Source organism: Tenrec ecaudatus, chromosome 1 (assembly GCF_050624435.1).
Source record: "Tenrec ecaudatus isolate mTenEca1 chromosome 1, mTenEca1.hap1, whole genome shotgun sequence".
NCBI classification, from domain to species: domain Eukaryota; kingdom Metazoa; phylum Chordata; class Mammalia; order Afrosoricida; family Tenrecidae; genus Tenrec; species Tenrec ecaudatus.
In genome coordinates, this window is record NC_134530.1 from 262,002,289 (window position 1) to 262,026,737 (window position 24,449).

Here is a 24,449-nt window from a genome sequence, read left to right on the forward strand (position 1 = left end):
CTGTATTGAGGACACAGATGTTCTGGACTCGTGCGCACACACTGTCATGTGAAAGCTGGGGCCACAGCTCGGAGGCGCAAGTGGGCGGGGAGAGCAAGGCAGGCCAACCCTCACCTGGTACCTGTGCCGACACCTACCGCCTTTCAAGTCAGCAGAGGCCCCCACATACTGGAAGTTATCCATATTAATGACGTCAATGATGGGCGACACGACCCGGGTCCTGTCCTGAAAGAACGAGGAGAGGAATCATCAGGGCAGCTCTCCCACACAAATCTACCCCGCAAAGAGAAGGACGGTGTACTGAAAGGTCACGGTGAAGACTCAACTGTCAGACTCACTGCTTTAAGCCTAATGGGGGTGCCCCCCCCCACAGCAGAGCATCTCTGCTCCCCACTCTCACACAGACGCACGAAGCTCTGAGTGAGAGAAGCCGAACGTCTGGCAGCCCGGGGCAAGTCACTGGCTGAGAGACAACAGCTCTGTGTTCTGGGCGGCTCAGGCATTCTCCAGATGACCTAAGGCCAAGCCCATGCCTGCACTTCCCAGGCCCCCTGCAGCTTTTCCTGACACAGGACATGTTCGACTGCAGGGAAGCTTTCGTAAATCGTATGGAAACCTCAGTCCCTTGTTAGCTGCTGTCGGTCAGCCTCAGGAATGAAGCCAGCAAGGATGAACTCATTGCTAGGATACCTACAGCACAAAGAGTAGACACAGATTTCTACAGGCCCGGGTCTGTAACTTGAAGGCTATCAGTAGGACCCTGGCAGGAGGTAAACAGAATGCACTGGAGACTTCCACACTCCCTGTTTACCTAGAAATGATTTTTCCTAGAATGGGCCATTTCTTTGTGGTACCCTGTCATTTTTTTCTGATTAAGGGTGTGTGGACACAGGCCTTTTAACTTCTTTGGCCCCTTTCAATTAGAATAATTGAGCCTGAGAGACACAGTGAGACTTTGCCTCATGCTGAGCTTCAACAAAGGGGTTGAGCCACTTAAGGTGCCCTGGGTTAGCCAGAAGAAAGGCTATAAAATGAATGAGTAAAAGGATTGAGCATAATAAATCAGAGGAAAAAAGAAAGAGAGCATCTTGAAGCTCCCACACCACCCAGCGGAGAATTTTCAGGAAAAGTAAACCATGTAGTGCACTGAGAACAGAGAAATAGCACAGCGGGTCAGAAAATATGGCACTTAACGAAATGGAAGGGACGTTCAAATCTTTCCGCTATTAAGTATCTATCATATGCCAGCCATTCTGCTAAACTTTGAGGATAAGCAGAATGAGTAACAGATTCTTGCTCTCAAAGAGCTCACAGTCTGGCAGGGAGACCAGATTAATCAATGCTAATCTCTCCAGCAAAAGCCCTGAGCTGTGATGCTCAAAATGATACGAATAGATGCCATGCATTTGAAAGCACATACTCTCACTGGGCAGGGAGAGCAGAACTGAACCTAAGTGTGAGGAGCTGCAACAAGGACCTGAAATAGTAGGTCACTGCTGCTGGGCCAGTTTCAAGAAATAGTAGAACTTCATTCATTCGTTCATTCATTCATTCTCATTCAACCGGCAGATACTCTGTTTCCACTCCTTGCAAAGCGCCATGCTTGGTTACAGGACTAGAGAAAAAGAGGTGCGCTTGCTCACTTTGGCTAAATAAACAACCTCCTAATGGGCTCTATAAGAGAGAAGGGTTTAACCAGTGTAGCCTGCAGTTCTTGGGAGGAAGCCCATAGCACTAGTTAAGCCTCAACTTCTGATATCCTTTGTGTTCGTGGAGCAAAAATGGACCTCACAATGTCAGCAACAAAGGTGAACAGAATTCTTGCCTGGCTCAGGCTAGACTTAGGCAAGGGACCAAAGACACTACCCTGATTTCCTTCTAAGTCCACTTCATTTATTTTTTTTCTTTGCATATGACAAGGCTCGATGAAAAATTAATATTCTTAATACGTTTCTTCCATAATTTGGGAGATGCTTTAAATCAGTGGTTCTCAACCTTCCCTATACTGCGACCCTTTAATACAGTTCCTCATGTTATCGTGGTGACCCCAACCATAAAATTATTTTCATTACTACTTAGCAACTGTAATTTTGCTGCTGTTATGAATCATGTAACCCCTGTGGAAGGGATTGTGACCCACGGGTTGAGAACCGCTGTTTTAAATAGTTCTGAGAATCAGAGTACTTCAGTGGCCCCTCCAGACTTAATTAATTAATGTGCTCATGGTTTTTGTGCTGACTGTGCTTGAAGCTGGCAGGTAAGCATTGGGCTGTTCACTGCTGAATCCAAACCTGCGAGCAGTGCTGAGGGAGAAAGATGAGACCGCCTATTTCTGTACACATTTGCAAGGCCTCGGCCACCTCCTATGGGGTCACTGTGACTTGGAATCGACTGGATGGCCGTGAGGCTTCTCAGCGGGAAGCAGCCTGCTGGAGAGGAAGGCAGGGCTGTGGTAGTTGCGGGAAGGGTTCTCCTTCTATACTGGTGTGTGAGACTGAATCACTCCGAGGCTCAGTCAAGCCTGGTTTGAAATCCTAGATCTGTCACCTGAGTGACTTTGAATAAGCGGTTGCAGTTCCCAGAACCTCAAGTTTCTTCATCCGACAAGAGGAAAGAAGGCCTCCAGTAAAGGCAATGCGTACAAAGCACCCAGCATATAGTTAGCCCTCAGTAAATATTGACGAGCTTATTAAAAAATACTAGAAACGTTGCTTCTTTAGACTCACTGTCCCTCAACGGCCTTTCCCATTGCTGCTACTCACTCATTCGATTTTTCTCTGGCAATTTCATTAAGTCTGCACTCCTCACCTCAAGAGGGCCCTTTCTTAGACGGAATCAAACAAAACAAATAAAACAAGTACAAGGGAGAAGAAAGTATAAAAGGCTAAATTTTGTATTAACGATATTAGTTCTAGATGGGAGAAAGTAGCCACAGTCTGGGCACGGATCCTCCCATCACCCTGTGGCCACCATGGACTACCTACCCTGTGCTCAGCCCACCTGGGCATAACCTGGAAGCTGGGTCTGACTGTTTTCAAGGCCAGGGTGCCAACACTGTGGGCATGAAGTTGCCGGCCTTCCTGAGAGGAGGGAGGCCACCCAAGCACAGGCTTCCCTGGCACTCCCACTCAGATGTGAGCGGCACACAGCAGACACTGCACTTGCTGGGTGTCAGGAAGCCTTGTCTAAGCTCTCTGCCACTTTTAAGCTCCTCCCTGGAGAACAGCAGCTGCTTTACACTATTCAACGTTTCAGCAGCCTCCGCAGGTCCTTGTCATGTACTAGTGATATATCCACCACCTCCCTGCCCCGCCCCTCCCCCCCACACACAGTTATTCCTACAACAAATAATATATTCTTGGAACGCACAATCAAGAGGCATTGCTTGATCCTTTGATCCAGCATCAAGGAAAGGCGCAGGGGAGCCCCACCCCACGCAGGGGCCCTGGCCTCACCTCAGCCACCCTCTCCAGAAGAGGCTCCAGCCAGCGCTCGTTGCACTCACAGTGACTGTCCAGGAATGTCAGCACCTTGGCCTGAGCAGCATCCGCCCCACGGACCCTTGAGCGCATCAATCCTGTGGAGAATAATTCAAAAGCTAGTCTGTCAGGAGAGAGTGCCCTCCCACACGCAGCCTCCGCACCCACACCACCCATCCCAGCTGGCAGCGCTCTGCCCACAGGCTGCTTCTAACTCGTCTGGTGGGATCAAAATGCCCCTACGGGTACCTTCTCCAAGCACCTTATTTTTAAAAGGCAATTCGATGTTTCGGAGGACAATCTTCTAAGAACTGCTATCTCTATCGAAAGGCTCCTGCATAATTGAAGTCTCCTTTATCAAGCAACGATAAGGAAAAACTTTTAAAACGCTTTCCTCTGACACAGCCACCAAGCTTTCTAATTAACTGAGGGAAGGAAGGTGTCACCCAGACACTTAAAACGCTAACAGTGTTGACTTCAACAGTGATGATTTAATGGCAGCAGTGTTGCCTGCATCTTTGTCTTCTAAGACTTATCACAAGTCATAGAAATGACAGAGCCTCGTTGCCTGGCTTTTATACAAAATTAGTTACACTGTTGGTCTAATTATACAGTCTATACACTTGTGCTCTGTTAAGAATAAACATTTTCTATCATCACCCAAAGCCTTATCATATATTTATATCTGGATGTGGTCATCAATGATTTTTGTTATATAGGCTAGGCTTTAGATATGCAGATGCCACCACGATCCACAATCAGTGAGGACAAGTAGTGTACGCCCTTTTTGTAACCCTTAAAAGTTGGGAGTTGAATCCTCCCAAGAGAAATAAGAACCCGGTTGGCACGGTGGCCACAAGGTCAGTGGTTTGCACCCACCAGCCATGCTGCGAGAGAAAGACAGTGCCGTCTACGTCTGCACACTTCACCTGGGAGCCCCAGGAAGCAATTCTGCTTGTCTTATAGTGTTGCTTTGGGCTAAATTAGCTCAACGGCAATGGGTTTGGTTAAAATGGAGGTGGCGCTTGTTAAACACCTCAGTTCTTCCAATAGAGGCCCCAGAAAGGTCAGACCTAGGAATACAGGTTGGTTTCACCGAGAGTTAATGGCCAGTCTACCTATCCAATTTCAAAGTGATACACCAGTAACTCAATTGCCACACAGACCTATGAGAGGCAAGACATTATGATCCACACTCGAAAGGAAACAAAAATATCAATAGAAACTTAACCTAAAATGACCCAAATGCTGGAATTAGCAGGTGAAGTTTTAAAAGGAAATAGTATAATTATATTCAAAAACACAGAAGAAACAATGGTCATAATAGGGAAACTCAGCAGAAAAAAGGTCAGCTGAAAAGTCTAAAGCTGAAAGAAAAAAAAGCTAAAAAGGAAAATGAAGCATTTTAGTCTAATAGAAAACTGGATATGCTAGAGGTCCAAGGAACTTGAGGATCAATCAACAGAAATTACTGTTTATACTTGTGTATAAGCTGAGTTTTTTAGCACATTTTTAATGCAGTTTTTGTGGTAAAATTAGGGGTCTTGGCTGATATTCTGGTCGACTTATACACAAGTACCTATGGTAACTTATTTGATGAGCAAAGTGACACACTACTGGGGGGAAGAAAGGCTAAGTGATCTATTGGTTAATACCATATGGTATAACCTATGTGTGATTGGATCTAAGAAGGGGAAGAAAGAAAAATGAATAATATGAAAGGAAATAAAAGACTAATAATTTTTCAATTTTGATGAAAAACATTATGTATTCAAGGGTTTACTTCAAGTCAGAAAATTGTAAAGAAAATGAAATGTCGCTCCTTTATAGTACATATAGAGCACATTATGGGAATTCCAGGGCACTTCGCTGTGTTCATGTGGAACTTGTCCACGAATCAAGAGGCAGCTGTGCAAACAGAACAGGTGAATACTGCATGGTTAAAACCAGGAAAGGTGTGCCACGAGGTCGTGTTCTCTCACCACACTTATTCAATTTGTATGCTGAGCAAATAATCAGAGAAGCTGCACTATATGAAGAACGTAGAATCAGGGCTGGAGGAAGGCTTAGTAAACCTGTGATGTGAAGATGCCACAACCTTGCTTGCTGAAAGTGAGGACATGAATGAAGCCCTTGCTGATGCAGAACAGGGATTGCAGCCTCCAGTATGGATTGCAACTCAAAGTAAAGAACCCAAATCCTCACAACTGGGGCAAGAGGTAGCTATCATGATAAAAGAAGAAAAGGTTGAAGTTGTCCACGATTTTGCCTTGTTTGGATCCATGATCAATGTTCATGGAAGCAGCTGTCAAGAGATCAAAAGATGTGTTGCATTAAGTAAATCTGCTGCACAAGACCTCTTTAGAGTACTGAAAAGCAAGAAGGTTACTCTAAGGACTAAGGTGTTCTTGAGAGAAGCTACGGTATTTTCAGTTGCCTCATACAAGTGTGAAAGTCGAACACTGAATAAAGAAGACTGAAATAGAATTGAAGAACTTGAATTGTGGTGCTGGAGAAGAATATTGAACATACCATGGACTGCTAAAAGGACAGACTGATCTGTCTTGCAAGAAGTAAGGACAGTGTGCTCCTTAAAGGTAAGGATGGCCAGATTCATTTTACATACTTTGGACATCTTGTCAGGAGAGACCTGTCCCTAAAGAAGAATATTACGTTAAGTAAAGTGGAGGGGCAGCGAAGGAGAGGAAGGCCCTCAGGGAGGTGGACTGACATCATGGCTGCAACAATGGGCTCAGGCATGGGAGCAACTGGAAGGATAGCACAGGGTTGGGCAGTGTTTCATTCTGTTGTGTTGTTATGGACTGGAACATCATAGATGGCCCCTAACAGCAACAATAACAATGGTCACACTACTAAATCCACTTGGGGGAAATGACGGCTCCTGTAAAGATTTCCAGTCTCAGAAAGCCTACATACAGTCACTGTGAGTTGGAATCCACTTGATTGCAGCAGAAAAGAACATAGGAACGAAGCGCACGTTGCTGCTGTGGTTGTTACAGGCTGTTGAGTCAGTTTCAACTCATAGCGACCCCATGAAAACACATGGGACAAGTAAAAAAATATAGCAAAAACAGTTCGCACAAATCCAACTATATCAACACTTACACCAGAAGTAATGAACTAAATACGCTGAGTGACGGTAAAGATCATTAGATGGAATTGGGGGTGGGATAGCATTTAGCTATAATTTGCCTGTTAGTATAATCTGAAATGAATGCAGAGATATATTGAAATTAAAGAGGTGGAAACGTATACACCAAGTACACAGTAAACACAAGAGAACTGGTATAGCTTTATTAACATTGGACAAAGTGTACATAGACAAAAGTATTATTACCAGAGAAAGACATTTAGTAATATTGGGGTAAACTCATCAGTAAGATATACTAATCCTAAGTGTGCACATGCATGATGGCAAAGTGTTGAAATGCAAAAAGCAAATGCTGTCAGAATAAATACAGGAAGTCTCCAAACTGATGCATTCACATCACAGTGAATCAAACTGGTACCTGGAACATTGCACACTCCGGGGAAGAAGTTATGGGGAAATGATGTGTGGAAAACAGAAGAGATTGTTCAGTTTTGTGAACAGAATCCAAGCACTTGATGAGGGTAATACAATGGAAAAGACAGTGAAAGAACCACTGATAGGGCAAGAGCAACGGATTTCGAACCTGATGTTACTGATGTGCAAGGAACAGCTCGTAAAGAATGAAGGAGAACTGACAGATCAGATCTTACTGGAGCTTGAAGAGGAAAAAAATGCTGCAGAACAAAGAAACAATGAGGAAGGGAAGGAGAGAAGCTGTACGTTGTGGGCTTTTTCTCCAGTGAAAGGATTGGCTGGAGTTTTGGTTTTGTTTTTTTCAACACTAAAGCAGAGACGTCTGTTGTTTGAAAACCCGGGCCCACATGTCTACTGGCTTTGCTAAAGTGGACAGGCTGATTTGGGAAGCAATGAGACATTAGCATGAAACAGATGAAAGGAAAGTAAAAGGACCATGCAGACAACCCTCACTGATTTTCTGCCTATAAAAGCCATCCTCATTCTCAGGGATAAAATGATCCAGAACCTACCACCAGTGGAGATATTACCACAACTGACAAACTGCCAACACTCTCCAACTCTTCATTACTGGAGTAAATATTATGATTTCTGCATATATTACGATAACTCATTAAGTTTATATTGAAAAGGCATTCGACTGTGTGGACCATAACGACTATGGGTAGTCTTGAGAAGAATGGGCATTCCAGAACACTTCACTGTGCTCATGCAGAATGTGTCTGAGTATTACTGGTATTGTGTAGCAGTAACAAACATTTGGCAGCAATGAACACCAAGTTCCTGATAGGATTCCTGCCCAGCAGACCTCGTGTGCAAGTAGAAAGGAAATTTGAGGTGCACAGTATTTCACTGTGCAGGAGAGATGATGGGACATAGTCTTCGGAGACACATATGTGCTCGGTGAAGCAGAGACAAGGGCTGGAATCAGGGTGCTGTGGACAGGATGCTCCCTAGAGAGTCCTAGGTACCCAAGTGGGACTGAGGCTAGGGTATTGGCAGCTTGTTTCCAGAAGGTGAGCTGCCCTCAGGCTGTGAATGAAGTGGGACCCCAGCGTCTGGTCTTAGCTCTGATCCTTTAGGGACCACAGGAATGGGCTGCGCTATGGTCAGAAGCAGTCATAAGATGGGGCACTCAAGTGCCTGGGCCTGTGGAAACCTATGGGATCTGACATCTACCCAGCCCTTGAGCTTCCTTGATGCCCACTCCAGGGCAGGCACAGGTAAGAGCAGGGCAGATTGCTTGAGAGGAGTGTGCGCAACCCAGTGAATGAATCAGGGTAACTCCAGTTTAGGGTCAAGAATTGTGGTCAAGCCTGGCCATCACAAGCCTCAGAGGATGCTCACGATTGTCAATTCTGACAGTGACACAGGGTCAGAGGAGGGCAAGGTTGCCCAGCAAGGACTGGGTAACACTTGGCCTATGGGTTGACTGGGGACATAGCAAGCAGTAGTATGTATCCACCTAACCACGCCAAATTCTCACCTAAAGGCAGTGAGTCTCCCACAGAGCCATCAAGGGCATTTTGGGGTTGTTTTTGCTATTATTGTAAGTGTAAAATGTTAAATAAATAACCTAGCCCATAATCAAGGTTCATGGAAGCAGCCACCAAGAAATCAAAAAACAACATAGGCAGGCCAAATCTCTTGCACAAGATCTCTTTAAAATGCTGAAGAGCAAGTCATTTTGAAGACAAAGGTGTGCCTGAACCAATCCACGGTATTTTTATAAGCATGTAAAAGTGGAACAAGAATAAAAAATCCCACAGAAGAATCAATGTATTTGAATATGATATTAGCAGAGAATATTGAAAGTACTATGGACTGCCAGAGGACCAACACATGTCTTAGAAGAATACTATCTCTAGCATGTCTCTAACGAGCTCCTTCAAAGCAAGTATGGGGAGACTGGTCTTGCGTATTTTGGACAATGAGAGACCAATCTCTGGAAGAGGGAAGAGTACATTATGCTTGGTAAAATAGAAGATGATGGAAAAAGAGGAAGGCATGGTGGCTCCCACCATGGCCTCAAACACAACCATAATTGTGAGGATGGCATAGGGCTGGGTTGGGTTGTGTTGTGTTGTAGAGGGTCTTCAGGAGCCAGAATTGCATCTATCAACAACTACAGGTGTGTCATGAAAATACAACAGATCAAAATTGGTGGGGTGCGGGTGAAGAGTAGCGCCGGCCTGTTAGTTTGGTAAGCTGTGGTACCTGAGTGTGGCCGTGCCGCTGAGAGCTGTGCCCCTGCTGCCTCAAATCACAACAGGGTCGCACCCACGGTGGCAGGTGGAGCTGAGCTTACAGACTAACACATGCCAGGTGAAAGGGAGACGTGGCAATCTACTTTTCGAGAAGGCAGCGAAAGCATTAAGAATAGGACAATATTTTATTATCTGACGCTGTACCAGAAGATAAACACCTCAGATCGGAAGGCTCTCAGAATGTGACTGGGCTTAAAGCCGCATCCTCAAAGCCGCATCCTCAAAACAGAATCAAACATAGTGACGGGGAAGACGCAAAGCTTTGAGGACCGTCATTTGCTGATGGGACACGATTCAAAATGAGAAGAGTCTGCAAGAACCCATCGATAAAAAGAACAAGGAATTGTGAAGTATTAATCTAGGAAGTAAAGTTACCAAAAAATGGAATGGAATGTGTAAAGATCACTAAGCAAGGCCTTAGTGAGTTGAAATGGACCAGAATTGGTTATGTTGAATCGAGCCGTCCACTATCCTGGGGATAATACACTGAGGAGCAGTGGAGTCACATGCTTTATCAAAACGAACATCTCAGGACGAACTGTGAAGTGTGATGCTGTCACAGTAGCACACTGTCAAAGACAGGATCCATGCCAAGAAGGAAGAGTACTTAATAAGAATGATGTTCTAATTTATACATCAACCTTAAAATCAATGATAGAAAAAAAACGAAACATTAGAAAAAATAATTATGACACTGGTGATAGAAAAGACACTAGAAACTGCGTACAATTTGGCAAGACCAGTTCATTGTAAACATAAATGGGGACATTATACCCGTATCTCAAACAGGAATATATATATAAAAGAAATGGGGATAAGTTCAATATTAAAATAGTCCAGGGGCCTGCTGCAGAACATACCATTATTTACTCATATGAGTGAACAAGTTGAAAAGGAAGAAAATTAAAACAAATCCACGAGAGTCAAAATATGCCCTTGAGTCTGCCCCACCTGAACTTAGAGACCACCTCAAGTATAAGTTTGAAGCTTTGAAGACTAATAATCCAGGCCAGATGAGTTGTGGGATGACATCATGACACCCAAGACATCATTCATGAAGAAAGTAAATGTCTTTAAAGTCAGGAAAGAAGGAAAGACCAGAAGAAATGTCAAAAGAGACTGTGACACTTGCTCTTGAATGCTGACACGCCACGTGACTAGATGAAATTATGAAAGAGATGGACAGAAGACTTCAAAAGGCACCTGGAGAACACAAAGTATTATGACGAAATATGCAAATAGTTGAGAGAACATAAAAAGGATAGAACATGCTCAGTATTTGTTCAAGCTGGAAGAACTAAAGAAAAAAATTCAAGGTTAGAGGCACAATATTGAAGCACTCTGGAGACCAAGTATTGAATGACAAAATGAATCATCAAAAGAAGATGCGAGGTATAGTCACTATGCCTCAAGAATCCATTGACCTTCAACCACTTCAAGAGATTGCATGACTGATAAGTATTAAAAGAATTGACAGAATACCAATTGAGTTGCTTGAACAAATGGATATAATGTTACAAGCATTCATTGGTCTATGACAAAAAACTTGGAAGACAGCTATCAGGCCAACCAACTGGACGATAGCTGACTTTGGGCCAATTCTAACACAGAGCTGTCATTATCAAGCCATATCATTAATATCACAAGCAAGTACACATTGGAAGATAATCCAAAATTGGTTGCAGCAGTAGAGAAAGAGAACTGCAGGAAATTGAAGTCAGTGAAGATAAACAAGTGGCCATCTATGTGAGAAGCAACAAAGCCCACATGGAAGAAGCACACTAGCCTGTGTGATCACGAGGTTTCGAACGGATCAGTTATCAGGCACCAAAAACAAAAAAATCACATCAATGTGAATGAGGGGGAGTGCAGAGTGGAGACCCAAAGCCCATCTGTAGACAAATGATTATCCTCTCACAGAAGAGTCAAAAGGAAGGGACGAGCCAGCCAGGGTGCAGTATAGCATTGAAGAAACACACAACATTCCTCCCACCACTAACACACCACACACACACACACACACACACATACACACACACACACACACTACCATGACTCCAGTTCTACCCTACAAACTCAGCTAGACCAGAGCATGTTCACTGGCACAAAAAGAGCTCTTAATACATGAAATCCAGGACAGATAAACCCTCCCAGGAACAGTAATGGGAGTAACGAAACCACGAAGGTAGGGGGAAGGAGGAGGGAGAAGGAAGGGGGAACCGATCACAAGGATCAACGTATAACACTCCTCCCCACCCCCAACCAAGAGGATGGACAACAGAAAAGTGGGAGGTGGGAGACGGTGTTGTAAGATGTGAAAAAAATAATTTATAGGTTCATGAGGGTGGGAGGGAGGGAAAAAGAGGAGCTGATACTGAGGACTCAAGTAGAAAGAAAATGTTTTTAAAATGATGATGGCAACATATGTACAAACGTGCTTGATAAAATTGCTGTATGGATTGCTACAAATGATGTACGAGCCCCCGGGTAAATGATTTATATATGTTTAAAAATTGGAGGAAGACCGATGAACAACCTGTGTTATGTAACAGATACAACCTAGCCTCCCGAAGAAGAGGATTTGAAGCACTAGCCAATGAAGATCAAAGACTCCAATCTTTAGTGTAGACTATACATCAACATAAAACAAACAAACAAAACCCTCACAGCTGGACCAATAAGCAATTCTATAGTAAATGGAGAAAAGACTGATGTTTTCAAGAATTTAATTTTATTTGGATCCATCATATAGCTATAAAATCAGTAAAGACCTCAAACTGTGTATTGTAAAGGGCGAAGGAATCTACTCTAAAAGAGCTATTTAAAGTGTTAAATAGTGAAGAACTCACTTTGAGATATTTTAAATTTCTTCATATGTATGTGAAAACTGGATCATGAATAAAGAATTCTGAAGAAAAATTGATGCATTTGAATTACGATTTTGATGAAGAATATTGAAAATACCATGAACTATCAGAAGAATGCACAAATCTGTCTTAGAAGAAGTATACTCAGACTATTCCTTAGAAGGAAAGGTGGTAAAATTTTATCTCATTTACCTCGGCCATCTATCAGGAGAGACCAGTCTCTTGGAAAGGCAGAGGGTCCACAAAGAAGGCCCTGAATGGATGGCTGCAATCACAGGCTCCGACAGGACAAGGACTGTCCAGAGCTGGGGAGTTTCACTACATAGAACCCTGTGCTTTGAGTGGTTGGTATCTAACAACAACAACAACAACAACAGACAGAAATTTCTTGCTTTAAGTTTCCTATTAAAAAAGAAAGTTAGTAACCTTTAATTATATCTTCAGTAGCTATAAAAAGCAAAGCAAATAAAACTCAAATTAGAAGGAAGGAAATAAACACTGGTTCTTTTAAAATATTAACAAAGTCAGCGAATGCTTAGCTAAAAGATCAAGAAAAAGAAAATGTAAGTGACATAAAGTATTGAAAAAGGGAATATTGACAGTGTTTGATACTACAGATAATAAAATATGAGGGAGTATCATAAACAATCTGTGCCAATAAGTTTGAAATTTTGATGGAATGGGAAAAAAATTTTGAGTGACATAAATTTCCAAAACTGACATAAAAGAAGCCAAAAATCTAAACTGTCTTATATGCAAGAGAGATAAAATTCACAAAGAAAACTCCTATACTAAATGGCATCACTGGTTAACCTGTCAAATATTAAAGGAAGAAAAAAATCATATTATTCTATAAAATGTTTCAGAAAATAAAACAGCAGGGAATCTTCATCTTGGTTTGAGGTCTATTTTATAAGCTCGATTTTAAAACTTAAAACATCCACTATAAGAAAATTCTCAACCAATGTTTTCATGAATCTAGAAAATATTAAGAAAATATTCTTAAGAAAAATATTCAGTATTATATAGAACTAGGAAAGTCTATAGACTAGCCAAGTGGGACTTGAGTCAGGAATGTAGGATTGGTTTAACATTTGAAAATCAGTCAATATGTTTCACATCAACAGACTAAAAGAGAAATACTAACTGATCATCTAACTAATGCATTTAAAAAAAAAGATTGAACTCATTGTGAATATTGTTCTAGAAGGCCCTATAGATGCCATTATATGACTGTGGTCTTGAGCGTGTCATTTAAACTCTCTGGACTTTATCATTTTCATCATAAAATGAGATTTGAGTTAAGCCTTAAACCTTCAAAGTGCACGAAAATCATCTAGGCAGCTTTCCCCGGCCCCTAAAATACACATGATCAAGGCCCAATCCAGAAATACAGAAATTCTTATTTAGTTGACTGTGAGGCCAAGCCATGATCTTAAATTCCCCTTAATGATTCTCTGGCATATGAAATTCCCAGCACTAATATTCATTTCATGAAGATCGTTCATTCACTATCGATTTTCAGGGAAGAAAGTTACCTACTCATCTAGTAACACTGCTTTCTGTACTTGTGATTATGTAGAAATATGCGAGCTCTAAAAGGAAGAAGAGCCTTGAGAAGGGATTATGTGTCTGTGTATATTTTCTCCCTCAATTAATTCTAATTTCACTTCTTCCGTATAGATCTGACACCATCTGGCTTCCCTTAAGTCCCTTCTGCTCTCTTCTCGCTAAAGCAAACACACAAACGAGTTCTTCATTCAAGTGTGCATCCGCACTCGCACAAAGGGCAGGGTGATATCTGAAAGTCCTGCTGTGGTGCTCTCTAGTAAGGTGAGTTGATGATGTGTCCATCCTAAGTTGTCAACCTGAACAGAAAGTAATCTCTCTTTTCTTCTTTTTCTTTTTGCATCCTTTTCAGGTGACGATGTGACAGACACTTCGGGTCTAAATTCACATTTATTTAGGCTTTTAAAACAAAACTAACATGGTAGATGCCAAGATTTTGGTTTATTCTAAGCTTAGGAGACTGATGCTTGTCCAGCAAGGTCAACATGCTTAGGGACAAGGCCTGTCTTAATGCGCAGCCATCCTGAACAACAGGGTTGATACTAAGACAGGATGATGCCAGTATCTAGAGAGACTCCATCACACTTTGGGTTAATTAGATTTCTAGTATGAAAAAGATGTTACATTTGTACCACCTTGACTGAGGAACATGGCCACCACTCTAGAATCAATGCCACCCTCAAATAGCAAAAACGACACCCGTTTTACAGTTGTGCAACATTCCCACACTGGAAGATTTCTTCAGAGTGGAGGCCCAGACAACTGGCATTAAGCTCCCACCAAACCTGCTACCAGCAGCACTGAGCACTAATTACCTCATTTTTCCCTGTAGAGCCTCTCTTACAAGTGCCAAAAAAGTAGACCAAGAGAGCCCACCTTCAGCACGGAGGAGACTGACGGCAGTTTTGAGGCTGACGTTTGCAAAACCTGCATAAGCCTGTAGTTGCAGTGTGCTTTTCCTTCTCAGGATGACTCACCTCCAGGGGGCTGTCAAACTCACATCCCAGTTACTTTATCTGTTGCCTGGAGCAAGAGTCATTAAACTCATCATGAAAAGTCTCTGCTTTTCTTCTAAACTCATAAAGACTTCCAAGGTTGTAAAAGAAAGAGAAGAGCCAATTTCCCAGATACGTAAATTAGAATGGACCTTGCACTCTTGCCTTAGAGTACATACATGTCAATTAATTAACTTGAACACCGTTCCCAAGCCAACTCTCATTTATACTCAGGAGCAGATACACTTTAATAGATGTGCTTTTATAATTTGCAGTGGTTAATTCTGATTTTTAGCTGAAACAATTCTTTATTACCGGGCTCAGGAAAACTCGCAATTCAACTGTCTTGGTATTGAAGAAACAATCTTACCTTCTCGCCGATCATTTCTAAGAACTCGCACTTTCTCAATTTTTCCCAAGAGGGCCCCGTCCTCAGCTAGGCAAAAGAAAGAAACAGAACAAGTTGATACGGAGATTTTAACTAAGGTGGTTTGCATTCAAGCACAGCAATGCTTGAGTAGTGAAGTGCTGATTGCCTCCTTCCAGAAAGGCCTCTTCCTTTTCAGGACCTGATCTCTGGCCTCTTGCTGGTCATTAGCACCACAGGCCAGGAAGGCTGGCAACAAGAGCCATGGCTTGCGGGAGACACCATACTCACGATCATTGCTGTAGTCATCCACCAAGATGATTTCTTTTATGAGGTGGGGAGGGCTTTTCTTAAGGACACTGGGAAAACACAAAATAGGACAGGTTGTCAGGCTTTTGTGGGAATAAGTTGGGGGTTGAAAAGCTCTTAGAACTTTATGCTAGTCCTTGAAGAAGAGTCATCCACACTCCCTTGTCCGAAACAGTTGGTGAGCCTTGTTCTGAATCCACCCACCGACAGCCCTAGTCTGACTAAGCCTTGATGCAAGACCCGTGCCAAGTATCCAACAGGTAGTTGAGTCTTCAAAGCTGCATAGGTGGGCAATGAGTGGCAGTCCTGGCCTTACCTGACCACTGTCCTCAGCAAGGCTGACCTGGCTTCATTGTGAAATGTGATCACCACACTGGTGGCCGGGAGGCCCACCCGCCACTGCTTCCGCTGACACCTGAACAAAGAGTAGAGACAGAATCTGAATAATGGGCCCAGAGACCTACCATATGACTCTTTGTGGGATAAGCAGATATTGTTAATCTGTGGGTCACTTATTAATTGTAAAAGTCAGTGTTGTGTATGAGAGAAAGTGCTACGGAGACATAATGAAACAAACAACTAGATTTCAAAGAAAAGTAATCCATTGTGAATGTTTCTAATGCTTTAAAGGGGGAAAAGCTTTAGAACAATGAAATCTCATTTATATCTATGTATAGCTACACCGTAATGTATATTTTACAATTTGTAAAGATTAATTTTGAGTGAAGGAACCTAATATATGTCACTACTTGTAATTCTGATTGTCTACTGCCAATATGTAATATTTATGATTGGGGGCACTTGACACTCACAAAGGAGGCCTAGTGGTATAGTAGGCTAAGTGATGAGCAACTAACTACAAGGTGGGTGGTTCAAACCCAGTAGTTGCTTTGTGGGAGAAAGATGAGGCCCCTGCTACTATAAAGATTTAAATTCTTTAAAACCCCAAGGCTCAGTTCTAGTCAGTTAAAGAGTTGCTATGAATCAGAACCAACTGGATGGCAGTGGGTTTGGTTGGTTTGTGTTTGGCTTGTACCAGGAATGCCAGCCCTAGTGCTCACATTTCTTTATCCCGAAGAGCAGAGATGCCTCTCCCTCACTGTGTCAGGCCATCCTGAAACTCCATAAACAATTGTGTGAAAACTGAAATAGGAGTGAGGGTTTGGACCAATGGGACTTGAGCCTGTTACTGCGCGCGCTCTCTCTCTGTAGATTTTGAACAAAATTGAAGAGAACTCTGAGGTTACCTCTGAGGAAGGCTGATTCAGGGGCTTGGCTTATTCAGTACGAGCAGATTACAACAGGGTACTTTGGAAATGTGGTCTCCACAAAGCCCAAACTGGATAGGCACGGAGCAGCTATTTTAAAAATGAAAACTCTAACGGCTAGATGTTGAAGATGCTGGAGCAGTATAAGGTAGAGAGAAAAATAACTAGTGAAATAAAGTTGGGCTCAGCAGACTCTACTACCAGAGCTTCTTCCTAGTCACCCAGTTCAAAGGCATTCAGCTGGGGCCATCCAGTATCGAGGTAATACTGCCAGAGAATCCCCAGAGGTGAAGACATCTTCTGAGGATCACTGAAAACAGCCACACTGTGGGTTGAATGGACTTGAGTTACTAAGTGGGTCCTACTAGCAGTTTCCATTTAGAAAAAGAGGCTGAGGTGGAGAGCGAAAACATTTTCCACCTCAGGTTCTGCATTTCTGAGCGGACATGCTAACTAACACCAATGGCCCAGGGAATGAAGAAGCCCGGTGGTCCTCACCACACGGAGGGCCCCTGGGTGTGAACCCTTCCAGCTGTGAACACTGCCACTTTGGAGCTCACACACTTTCAATGGTTCCCAAGAAACTAACAAGTTCCCATGGGTCCGTTTTTAAAAATTAATTTTCTTCTTTAGTTTTCAATGCCATTTACCCTGGTCACATACTATCTGTTTCCAAGAAATAATGATAATATTTATCTTAAGTCAGAATCAATGGGAAAAAAGAGATACAAGAAAACCATCATGAAAAACACTTAAGTAGCTATGGGAATAAGGGAGCCTTTGTGGTCTAGTGGGCTGGACCATGGGTTGCTAACCACAAGGCTGTGCTTTCACTCCAGGGGAGAAAGAGGAGGCTTTCTGTTCCCCAAAGATTTACAGCTTTGGAAACCCAAACGAGTAGCTGTACTTCAGAAACCCCTAGAATCAACTCTGCAGCAGTGAGTTTGAGTTACAGATGGAAATGGCATCTCACCAGCTGCAAAACAGTGACCGGCAGTGGTGCGTGAATGGGTGCATCCTCTAGGAAGAGATTCACCTGGCACTAATGATCACTAATGACTGGGAAAACTATTCGCTTAAGCAAATTTTGAAAATGAGCCAGAGAAGCAGCCCAAATTAAAATGCAATAATGTCAGAATCACCAAGTGAATTTCGTTGGTTTATTTTAGTTATACGGGTAGAGTGATTTTAATTAAACCGGCGAAAGCAGCATAATATGCCAGCCATTCTGGTTTGAGAAAATCTGACATTGACATTGTATCTCATTATAGCTCCAGGACGTCTAAGTCTTTATTGACAAGTAGATTGATAGGCCAGTTCTCTCCCTCCCACCCCTCCGCCTAAGACTCTTCTGAATTAGCAGACTATTAGATTAAGGATGTGAAAAATCTACAAAGTTCAACTGTAAACAAATTACCAAGGAAAGTCAGCTCCAAGAGCCCAATCTGTAATGCTAATGAAGTAAGAGCTCCTCGGCCCACATCCACTGCAATTAGGTCTCACTTAGCACAGTGGGGAAGGCTGAGCTGAGCAGACTCGTTTTGAATGATTTACTGAACATGAGCTTGTGCAGACCTATACGAATCTAAAAGGAGACAGAAGGAAGTGTTTTTTATACCAAAATCATAGTAAACGTAATGCATTCAATCATGTCCTAGTCTCTATTTTCCTCTTCTCGGCAGGAAGTCTAATCTTCCAGGAGCATGTGTCAGAATGCACAGGGCTGCTACACGCATATAATTTTATTATAACTCTTCTACATATTCATAAGGCACCCAGTCTTGCTAGGACTTGGCAATCAGGAAATTAAGAAGCATCCCATTTTTAAAGTGAAGAGGGCTAACAAGTGAAAACTGGGAGTATCTTTACACCTGTCAGACAAGATATGCATTTCTATGTACAAAGCAGGGTGAAGTAGAAAGCACTGCTTCGATTATTCTGATTGATGTATGCATGGGTCCATTTCAAAAAAATTGTATTTAAATATATCTCTGCGATGAATAGATAGCTACAGTCAAGTTCTCAGGTACCTTAAAAAACAAACTCACTGCCATTGAATCAATTCTGACTCATGGCGAGCCTACAGGGCAAGGTCCACATGAATTTCCAAGATAGTAACTCGACAAGAGTAGAAAGCCTCATTTTCCTTCTGCAGAAAGGCTGGCGGTTTCAAACTGCTGACCTCTTGGGTAGTTAGCAACCCAGTGAATAACAACTGTTATCACCAGCCCACCTCTCAATTTCCTTATTAAAAAAAAAAAAAGCCCAATCCAGTGGCTTCCAAGAGGATTTATCTATTGGGCCAGTTAAATTAAAAGCAGAGAGGTCAGCTCAGAATGTTATGGCAACTGAATTTCTTTCTCTTTCTTTTTTAATTCTGAAGGGGAAACCTGATTGATTTTCTTGAAGGACAGAGAATAATTATGGCTTTATGAAATCTTATCATAAAGTTTTCAGAGAATTGAAAACTCTATTGGTGAGAAAAGGGCCAAGAAAGTTCTGCTAAGTAACTTTTTTTCCATCATGAAAATATACTTGCTCATTCTTCGTGAATAGCAATGACTGCCCAATTTATGGGAAAATGTTACCCCAACCGACAACCCCAATCTTGCCCCTAACGCCTTCTTTTTGTTCCCCAAACTCAAAGAACATTTTGGATCATGATTTGAGTCCCCTGGGGATGTCCAAACTGCCTTTGTGACATGGTGTAAATAAAAAAAGCACAGGATTCTTTGGGAAAGGTTAGAGATAAGAACATTGCCTTCAGAAGTATATATACCTAGATGGAGGATACATTGGGAAACAATGGCTCCACATGTTGTTATTTTTAATAAAATATAGTATCATTTTATAGCAATAATTTTTTGCTTACTACAGTACATGAATCTAATAATAAGTTAAAGCTTTGAGCCAGAAAGGGGGTTGGGGGAGATGTAGAGAATTTCTTTTAAGAAAACAGAAAATAGTATGCATTTAAAGAGCCATACCCCTACTAAAACCAGTCTCAACAGCTCCAGAGTTGATACAGGAATGCCAAATGTAGCAACTAATCACAGGAAGGGGGCTGCTGGAGTCCTTTCATACTTCAATTTTCATTGAGAATCCAATATAATTCATCATTTATTTGAAGTCAGTAGCAGGAAAGGTTGGCAGTTAGGTTCGGTCTCCCAGAAGAAAGCAAGAGTGAAGACTGCGCAGTCACATCCAGAAGCAGTGAACTTGGGAGACTTGGGGGCAGTTCATGTGGTTTCCCAAGGATCCGGAACCCTGCAGATGTGGGTGGCTGAGTGGGCTGCTAACCACAAGGTCGGCAGGTGGAGTGCACCAAAGGTTCCAGGGGGGAAAGAGGAGGCTCTATCCTCCTGCAAAGATTTACTGTGCAGAAACCCACAGGGGCAGCTCCATTCTGTCCTCTAGGGTCACTATAGGACATCTACTTCATAGTTGGAATCTATCTGGTGACAGAAAGAGGTACTGAACATTCTGGAAACTTCCTCTATATGAAAACGAACAACTTAAAAGCTGGACACACAAAGACCCTTTTAAATCCTTAACTTATTTTTACACTTCTCTGTCACAGTATGGCTATCATGTGAACTTGTGAATGGTTGGAAATGGCTAATCTAGACAGCACTGTGCCCCTCGGCCTGTCTATGATGCAGCTGTTATATGGGTGTTATGCTAGGGTGGTCCAAGACACTGATGAAATAATTAAACACAGGTTCTTCCGAGCGGGAAGGTAGGGCACAAAAGTGATGTGTGGGCAGCACCTGACCACCTCTACCTTCACAGGCAGAAAAGTCACTATCAGCACCAGTTTAAGGCTGAGTCCTAGGAGGTGAGGGGTCAGACATGCCCCTACCCGGCAACATTTTTACCAATTCTAACATCAACCATCCCTCCCATGGCACTCTCTACTTGGCTTGTTAATTCCTCGCAATGGTGCCAGAGAACTCACAGATAAGATTCATGGTTGTGGAGTTTATTAGGGAAGTTACAAGTTATAATTCAAGATTAAAAAGTCTTAGGATACAGTTCTTCTTCCATCAGGACAGCCATGTCCCAGTGGTATGCCTTTCTCTAGTTCTCCGGCTCTCAGGCAGTCCCTTGTCTGTCTGGTTCAGGCAATTATAACAAAGCACTTCTAGCTCTGCTGATAAATGCCCAGAGTTCCACTCTCCCATTATGCCTGCTCCTGAAGGCACTCACCGCCAGCCCTAGCTCCAGGGACTGCAACCCTAGTCCTCTGTCTGCTCCCCAACCCCAATGACTCACTCAGTGGCATTACATCCTGACAGCAAACCTCTTGCCTTGAGGCTTTCAGCTTCTCCACGAGCAAGGAAACGCACTGTTGTCTTTTGCAGGTTTCCTGATTCTGCTCTCTCTGCTGCCACTGCCCCTTTGCACTGGTTCTCACTGGTTCTAGTGGCATAGCTCTGTCTCTTGGGTCAAGTTATAGGGAACTCAGCACCACAGGATGCTCCATGCCTGGCTCTTCTTTCTTGATGGCAGTGAGATCCCCCTTTCTACCTCCAGGAAAGCTCATTTTTAAGTTTAGTGGGAAAACTGAACAATCCCATGCTATAGTTCTATAAATCTTATTCCATGGTTGCATCTTGTGATGGTTAGGGATTATGTCAACTAGATATTCCTCAGAGTAAGGTTAAGGGTAGGGGTGGTGGCAGACATCAATATGGGTCACAGACTGATGATACCTCCTTGATAAGAGAGAGACCCATCAGTCAAACTCTCTTTAGCCCTTTGTCTTCTGCAGGGGCTGGATTTTGCTTCCGGTTCCTCAGTCTGTTGCGATGCCTGCTGATCTCAGGCGCTGTCTGTGGACTATGGATGGTTGATTCATTCAGCTGACACTAAATTCATATCATCTCGGCATCTCATTGCCTGTCTCTGCTTCATCATCCTGCTTCCTGCTCATCAGCTTCCACAAGTCAAGAGAAGCCTGACTTGAACTAGACTTACCTTTTTCTACAAGGGCATGAGCCAGTTTTTGATATCAATCTCTTTCTATATACAGACACATATAAGCGTCACAGCTTTCGCGTCTCTAGAGAACCCATCCTAACACACACTTCCACAGTTAGAGGATGTCCCTTATTCACATCATTAGCAAGCCACCCAATCCTCTTGGTGGGCCACAGGCACCTCCTGTTTGCAGAGCTGCAGCCAGTCATTTGGTAGGAGTTTTGTTTAATAAGCAGATGCTATTTCATGGCATGGGTGGGTGGGGGGGATGTTGTCTTTCTGTCTTGCAGTCCACAATTCTCTATATCCCTTCAACTGGTCTAGTATTTTTGTAAGAGGCCTCAGGTGGCAACCTTGCACATAAACTGTTATAACATTCCTCTGTGAATTGGGATAATTCTACAGCCTTTATAAGCTTGAGTGATTATTGATAAAATGAAACTAAAGTCACGAAAAGGACCCTGAAAAGGGTAAAGAGTGCTGCTGTTAATACAACATTTTCATATTTATCCAGCAGCTTGGACAATAGTGATGTGAGGGTTAGAGTGGGTTTTCTCTGTTACTTTGAGTGAAGGGTAAATGAGAGGGGCCGTGAGGACTTCTGGATCTACACCTGACAGATTAAAGTGGAGCTCTGTAACCAGTGCATAGGGAGGATCTTTCTGAGGCCTGCGAGAATGCCTCAGAAGATGGAAAGAAAGAGGAGCCTATTGTGTGGATAATACCAATGGCAGCAACCACGGAAACGCTAACCATAGTCATCCCAGCAAGGTCCAGGAAAGGACATCTGGACAGCAGGCAGAGCACGCACACAGTGATGTGGCCATCATGGACAAGGTGGGGTTTACAAAGAATGAAAAATCATGGCTTAATATGTTCCATTCCCCAGAAACCCGTTTCAGTGGGATTCATTCTTTAAAGGAAAACACTACACTCCGATTTTGTAAGAAAAGCACTATACTCACTGGTTAGTAGTGACACCTGTTTTTAGGTGAATACTAATGTTATGGAAGTGATGGAAAACAAGTACACCTGAAAAGACAAAAACGTTAGTTAAAGAACTTCCCAGCCACAGGAGGTGCTTTCCGGTTACGCTGCTGTACTCCTGAGGGTGCTTCCCCCTCCCTGAAGCCAGGAGGGCATTTTCAGAGGAGGCCCTGATGAGAAATGAGGAGACTTCACTGCCCACAAGCCACCAAACACTCAACTCCTTGCGTGGCGAGGGTAGGAGGGAACCCTGTGGGTACTGGGAAGTCTGAGTATTAGGGGATCACAAGCAGCTGATTAACATTTCCCTGCCTGAGTAAAGGAAGGAAATATGCAGGAGGCATGAAAGAACCTCACATTTCAGAGTCCTAGTGGGGGTGATCTCTGTTTTTCCATAAAAATGATTAAATCTGCATTCTAAAGGAACTCCTTCTCTAAATTTATTTTATTTGGGTCTTCCCCCTTGCTTTGGTCCACTGACAAGGAGGAAGAAAGGAAAGGGGGAGGCAACAGGCAAAAGCAAGCAAACAACAAAACAAGATTCTGGGTTTGTACAGCAGAAGCTCAGTCTTAGACCAAACTAAATTTACCGAGGAAATGAGCCTCCTGGGGTCTTTTGGGAAGAGAGATGGCCAGATTGCTTTTTCCTAAGGCAACCTCACACATTATCCACAGATGTATGTGTATACGAGTCATTTAAAACATAAAACACAGGGAATATTACTAAAAAACCATGCACCTGCCACTCAGCTTGATCAACATGTAATAATTTCCCACACTGGCAACTGATTCAGATACTTAAGTGAAATAGGCATTACAAGTACTACTTATTGTCCCTTGTATGTCCTTTGTCATCTGAATCAGAAGTCATTACTGTTCTGAATTGGATGGTTTGGTGTTGACCTCCTTTGACTTCCCTATTGTTAAGAGGCAGAGATCAGGCATGCCTCCACATTCCACCTGTCTTTACCTACTCTGATACCAACAGTTCCTTCCCACGACACTTCACTTCGATGCTGGGTTCAATAATCCGTTACAATAGTCATCTGGAACTCACAGACAATGCAATTACAAAAGTTAACTAGGGAAGTTAATAGGTTACCACAAATCAGAATCACTAAACAGCGAGGATACAGTCATTGGTCCATAGGAACACCTCTCCTCAGCCAGCAACCAGCATCTCTCTGGTCTTCAGCCTCTCTCAGGCACATCGTCCCTTGGCCTCTGCCTCCATGGGCCAGGAACCTGGCCTGTCACTCTGTTTCACAGTCCCACGGTCTCATCACTGCTCATCTTTCTCTATCCCATACTCTGGGCTAGTCTTTGGGTCTCCGGTCTTGGCCTCCACCCTTTCTGAGAGAGATATGAATGTGCTTTTCTAAGCCAGGGCTTTCTTGCTTAACCCTCATTGTTTATCTCCTCCTCATCTTCTCCCCTCTCTCCCCTTCATTTCCCCCTTCCCAACTCCTCCTCCTATCCCCCACTCCTTCTTGTTTTTAAATAGTTTTAGTGGCACATAATCCACATAGCATACAATTTAAGGTTGTGTTATCTGCACAGTGCAGGTTGTTAATAAGCCTTCCTCCAATCCTGGTGCCACATTCTTCTTTATATAAGGCAGCTTCTCTGATGATGTGCTCAGCATACAGATTGAGTAAGAACGGTGCAAGGACAGAACCCTGTCACACATTTTTCCTGATTTTAAACCCTTGTTCCATTTGCACAGTGGCATCTTGACCCATGTACAAGTTCCTCAAGAGCACAATGTAGTG

The 24,449-nt window shown here is 43.0% G+C and overlaps 1 protein-coding gene across 1 annotated transcript in view; it reads right to left on the reverse strand.

Moving 5' to 3' along the window:
- GALNT2 (polypeptide N-acetylgalactosaminyltransferase 2) overlaps positions 1-24,449 on the reverse strand; it is a 227,465-nt gene that overhangs the window by 35,526 nt on the left and 167,490 nt on the right. The window contains exons 4-8 of the mRNA XM_075531987.1: positions 15,756-15,854; positions 15,422-15,489; positions 15,134-15,199; positions 3,456-3,577; positions 138-225 (exon numbers count right to left, since the gene is read on the reverse strand). Coding sequence (XP_075388102.1) covers positions 138-225; positions 3,456-3,577; positions 15,134-15,199; positions 15,422-15,489; positions 15,756-15,854 — 443 coding nt within the window. The remainder of the gene's footprint in view (positions 1-137; positions 226-3,455; positions 3,578-15,133; positions 15,200-15,421; positions 15,490-15,755; positions 15,855-24,449) is intronic.